The sequence below is a fragment of the Antrostomus carolinensis genome, unplaced genomic scaffold (assembly GCF_000700745.2).
Source record: "Antrostomus carolinensis isolate BGI_N321 unplaced genomic scaffold, ASM70074v2 scaffold28933, whole genome shotgun sequence".
In the NCBI taxonomy this organism is placed as follows: Eukaryota; Metazoa; Chordata; class Aves; order Caprimulgiformes; family Caprimulgidae; genus Antrostomus; species Antrostomus carolinensis.
The window spans coordinates 18,108-23,682 of NW_010306326.1; the positions used below are offsets into that span (position 1 = coordinate 18,108).

The 5,575-nt window shown below is 47.9% G+C and overlaps 1 protein-coding gene across 1 annotated transcript in view; it reads right to left on the reverse strand.

Annotated features, from left to right (window-relative positions):
- TBX4 (T-box transcription factor 4) overlaps positions 1-4,631 on the reverse strand; it is a gene marked incomplete at its 5' end in the record, with an annotated part of 21,166 nt that extends 16,535 nt beyond the window's left edge. Inside the window, 2 exons of the mRNA XM_010165102.1 lie at positions 2,573-2,720; positions 4,512-4,631. Coding sequence (XP_010163404.1) covers positions 2,573-2,720; positions 4,512-4,631 — 268 coding nt within the window. The remainder of the gene's footprint in view (positions 1-2,572; positions 2,721-4,511) is intronic.
- Between the last annotated feature and the right edge of the window lie 944 nt (positions 4,632-5,575).

Here is a 5,575-nt window from a genome sequence, read left to right on the forward strand (position 1 = left end):
CCACCAGCAGCCGCCTGCAGAAATCATCGCTCCGCGTGGTTTTGAGGTTTGGAGAAAATCAAAGACAAAAGGAAATGGCAGGCAGGCTTCAGTGGAGCACGGGAAGGGAAACAAACCCTGTGGGTTTTCTGACTTGTTTTTCTTAGGGAGTTTGAAGAGAGCGTTTGCCATCGCTGGGAACAAATTCCTAGAAATGAGAAGCTGTTCGTGTTCATCACGTAATGCCTTCTCCGGTGGGGCTGGACAGACTGAGCCATGCCAGGCAGACACCGCGCTGGCACTGCCCATCCCAGGGACATCGGCCACCCCTGCAACAGCAGGAGAACAATTCCCAGTGACAGGAAAATTCCCGCTTGGCTGGTACGGAGTCCAGCTCGGTTCTGTCTGCACAGCAGAAAGTGGAGTAGCACTTCTCTACAGCAGATGATTAATGCAGAAGCCTAACGAGGAACTGTCTGAGAAGGGGCTAAACCCCCTTGAGCCAGGTGGGTTGTCGGTGCCTGATCCCCACGGTGACCTGGACACTTAAACCGGGTGATTCCAGGTGTTTTCCCAGCAGCACGAGACGGAGCGCGCCGGGCTGTGGCACGCGGTTTGCGCGGCACGAGGGGCTCGCTTGGAGCGTGGCCACTGCATCATGCCACAGCTATCACCCCAAAACACAGACCAGAGTCCCCTCTGCGTCACCAGGAAGCTTTGCAGGAGGACAAACAGGCTGGTTATTAAAAGAAGGGAGGGAGGGGCGGGGGGGATCTTCCCCGTTAAAATGCAGTGTTAAAATCGCCGTTAAAAAATGACAAAGTCATGAAAAAGCAAACGTTGAAAGTTGCAAAACCAACACAGCACATCCTGTTTGTTTTACGGCCACATCGAACATCCTGTATGTTTTATGGTTTACATTTTACAACGTAAACAGCCATATATTAAGCTACGCAGTTAACCAAGAGAAAAACATTCCCCGTTAAAATGCAGTGTTAAAATCGCCGTTAAAAAATGACAAAGTCATGAAAAAGCAAACGTTGAAAGTTGCAAAACCAACACAGCACATCCTGTTTGTTTTACGGCCACATCGAACATCCTGTATGTTTTATGGTTTACATTTTACAACGTAAACAGCCATATATTAAGCTACGCAGTTAACCAAGAGAAAAACAGGGGAGTAAAAAAAAAATGCCACGTGCAAAGCAAGCAGGTCGGTGCGGCTGCTGCCACCGGAACGTCGGCGTTTGTGGGCTCTACATCATTTTTTACTGTGCAACCCTTAACGCTGCTGTTTTCATTTCATTTCCGTGGTGCTTTCCCCCTTCAAGAAGAGCGAAGGGGAGAGATCTCCTGTGATTAATAACGTCAGCATTAAACGGTCCTGATCCGCCTTTGAAGTTCACACATGTTTCATTGGGGTCAGTAGGTTGGGGAAGAGGGTCAGTTCCCGGCGCTGCCAGCACAGAGCTGGGTTATCACCGTGTCACGCTGCCAGAGCCCGGCTCTGCCACGGCACTGACACACCAGATCGGCACACTTGCTTTTTAAAGTTTGAAATTGGCAGAAAATTATGAAAGCAGAAAAAATGCTGTATTTTTAGCAGCATTTTAAGCTGTTAAGGTCACCCTGTCTCTAGAGCCAACCCCATAAAGCTCCATCTGATTTAGCTGTGTCGGAATCACACTTTCTGTGCAGCTTTTCGGTGGCATCAGGACAATTGACTCCACATAAAAACCTGCTCTTTAGAGGCTTGATGCGTGATCTTTCTGAGCAAGACAGATAAACCCTTTCTCCCTCTGCACCATTCTTCAGGACCTTCTCACAGCCCCCCATCACCCCAAACTACTGCTGCTTAAAAGACTGGCAGGTTAAAAACCACATATGATGACACAAAGTAGATTCTCTTACCTGTGTTACCTGGAGGAGCTGGTGCCACTAAACCTGAAAGGATTTTAAACTCTATCTTCCCTCCCTCCAGCCTTCCAGGTTTGTTTATTTTTATGTGACTTGGACAGTGCAAACCAGACAGGTCCATATTTTTCTATACATTATCTAAGCGTGCGTTTGCCTGGCAGGCTGGAAGGGCTCTTCTCCTGAGTTATTAAATGCACTGTGATAGATAACTGTGTACTTCCCACTTCTGCATTCCCAATACATATGAATTAAGATGTTCCAAATAAAATATTTCATCTTTTATTGGGTTGCTAAAGCCAGCTTGGAAAATAATGAGTTTATGCGACCTGTTTCTGCGAGCTGTATGTACTGCACACAGCAACAGCCGGGCTGAAAATCCCACAGCGCTGCCCAAAAATTCCTGGGCAGAAATTAAAAAGTCAGTGGCATCTGGCTGAACACGGCTGAGCGAGTCAGAAGCTGCATCTCCAAGAGCATGGAAACACATGGATAACAATGGAAGCCCAGCTCCCTCGACATTAAACACTCCCCACCCAGCTGCACTGGCAGCATAAAATAAATGTTGCTCCTCGTTATTAAATTAACTGCAACATCCCAACCAACATCCCAGATCAGACACAAATTCGACATCGCCGGCCCACCTCTGACCAAAACCCTTGCAGAATGTCTCTCTTACATGTCCAAAGGGATCCAGGTGGTTGTTGGTGAGCTTTAGCTTCTGAAAGGACACCAGCTGCCGCATCCAGTGTGCTCCCGTGGCCGGTGAGTCGGGGTGCACGTACAGCCGCCCCGGCATGGCCGGCTCTGCCTTCCCGGCCACCATCCTGCAAACACAGGGGTTACAGATTGCATTAGCTGGGCAGCAGTCGCCAGCCTGGATGTAGGAGAGTGTTTTGGCCTTGAAGTCAACCCAGCAACCCACCCGCCAGCCCTGGGGTTGGGGTACAGGGACTAGGAGAGGCTCCTGCTGCTCCTGGGGTTTCAGGGCTCCTTGTTTCAGCATCACAGGCTGACAGATAAACCCATCTCTGCTCCAACATGCCATTTCCTTGGGACAATGTCTCTACATGGCAATTGTGTTGGCATCAAGGAGGAAATCTCATCTGTGTTTTTGGAATGGATGAAGCCTTCAAAGGCCATTCTGCAAGGTGAGATGGTCCCTCACGCTTCCCCGGAAGGTAATTGTGAACAGGAGCAGGTATTGGCATGGATGCACCCTCCACAGCCATGCAGGGCTCCCGCAGACCCTGTCCAGGCAGCAGCTCCAGTGGGAAGGGGTCAATTCCCACTCTGGAGCCGTGTGCTGGCACATGGGGCTGCCCCTTGTACCCTTCTGCCAGCTGCCCTTGTCCCCACACCACCACCAGCTCTCATGGACACAAGACCTACCCATGAGACAGCACTTAATGGCAACTCCCCCATGACCACGCATTGTTCTCCTCTTATAAAACATCAATAAAAGCAATATTACCAAAAACAACAGAGACTTTCCAGCAGCAATAAAATGAAAAGGGGAAACAGCTCTAGGGCTGGCAACAGCTAAATTAAACAGAGTTAAGAACTATCCATCATCCAGGGCTTAATGGCTAAAACACAAAGTGGCCGTCGTGCCACGGAGCCCTCAGCCCATTCCTCTTACCCAGCGGCACTTCAGGACAAAAGCAAGTGGAAAAGGAATTTTTTTAAAACTAGAGCAGTCCTAATGTGCAAGTAAATTATTACAGTTTTATAGGATGTCACCAGGCTCCTTCGCATGAAGATGACTATGAAGTTTTCCATTGCTCGTAGGTGGAAGAGCTTGGGCAAAGCACAGCGAAGAGTCGCAGTGAGGGGGGCTGCTGGCCGTGCTTGGGGGAAAAACCAACAGAGAAAACAACGTGCTTCTTTCATCAGTAAAAAGAAATCATTTCTGTCTCTCAGGTAAGTGACTTCTCTATCAATGGCACAGGGAAGGGAAGAACAACACCAAAGAGAAGGAAACTCTGGAGGAAGAATAAATTTAAAAGAAAAAAGACTCTGAACTGGATCTGGCATTGGGCTGCGACAGGGAGAATCGCTGCTGCCTTCAGCGAAAAAACAGGGCTTTGAGTAAACGAGCCCACTTTTTGCTTTATAGCTGATCTCCTAAAAGCAAAATATTACTATAGAAGAAAGGAATATAAAACTTTTCTTGACTCACATATATATCTAATTTTTAAGGCCAAAATGGACCATGAGATCATCTAGCCCAGATTCTGGTACGACGCAGGCTGTGGCTTTACCCTCTTACATCTGCACATGACCAGATAACCTACGCTTGGCCTGAAGCATCTCCTCTGAAAAGACATCCATTGAGTGCTTTGGAGATGGACAAGCCACCACTTCCATTAGCAGTTTGTTCCAGCAGTTAATTGCCCAGCCTGTTAAGAATATTTTATTTTACATTTGTCTGGTTTTAACTTCCAGCCATTGGCTCTTCTATCTATCGCTGCTCTACGAAAGTGAGTGGAGTTCTGGGCTGTTGGCACCCCTCCCGTGGGAAGGTATTTATGTTGGTTTCTGAGTTTGCACAGCAAACAGTCGATCCAAACACAATTTTCTTACGGCAAAGGCAGCCAACAGAAATGTTCTCTTACCATTTATTGTCACAGAATTTATACCGGTGGTCATCAGCCGGGACGATGTCGATCAACAGGATGTACTTGGTCTTAGGATTCATTCCGGTCACTTTAACCTTGTAACTAGGAAACATCCTCCTTAGGAAAAGCAAAGGGTTAAGACGTTAGTGAGCAACCTGGAGCAGTGCTGGGACTGATGGAAACTTGGAGCAGTGCCCCAAAAGGCAGATCCACCATGTGATGAATTCACACTAGGACAAACAAGATACAAAACATTATTGCTGCTTGTATGTCACCTGAAGGAAAGTCACCATTTCCAGAGCATGGGCTGCACGGGGCTAGTGCAACATGGGGCACAAATACAGAGGGGGGTATATAGAGGGGGGGTATGGGCCAGTGCCAGGAAAAGGTGGGTGTGGAGAGAGATATGGGGGGTCAACACATCCCTCCGTACAGGAGGCTCGGACTTGGAGCCCTCACCTCCCCAGGAGGATCCACGTGGTTTATGGCAACCTCAAAAATGCAGATTTCTTGTTACCATGAATGTGCATGAAAAGTCATGAGATCTAACTACACTTCAGAAGAAACTAAGCACATGCAGCTTTCTCATTCCCACGTTCCGAATGTCCATGACACCAGTCCCACCACATCACCTCCTAACGTAGCAGCTGAACCTGCGTTCCCTGCCACAGACTGAAAACTCAGGATTAGCAAAGCCTGGGAGAAGATCAAGGGTTAAACCCGGCAGTGATGCAGAGAGCCACTGCTCCTCTGGCCTCCCCGATTTTCCCAAATTCACAGCACCCCGTTAAACCTGGCTCAAGCCAGGAGTATCGCAGAGCTCCCCGCTGAAAATGTGCCTGTCCCACTGATGTACCATCTCCATTTAGCAGACATGTAGCAACCAACACCAAACAAGGAACATCACATAAACCAGTGTATTATTAAACATTTATATGTATCTTATGCATCAAAAGAATCTGCAATATTAAATAATATTTTTTATAAAGCTATGGGTGTGAAACCAGTATATATGATCACGGTCTGGTCTTGCAATCCAAAGGAGATGGCCCCGACGGGTA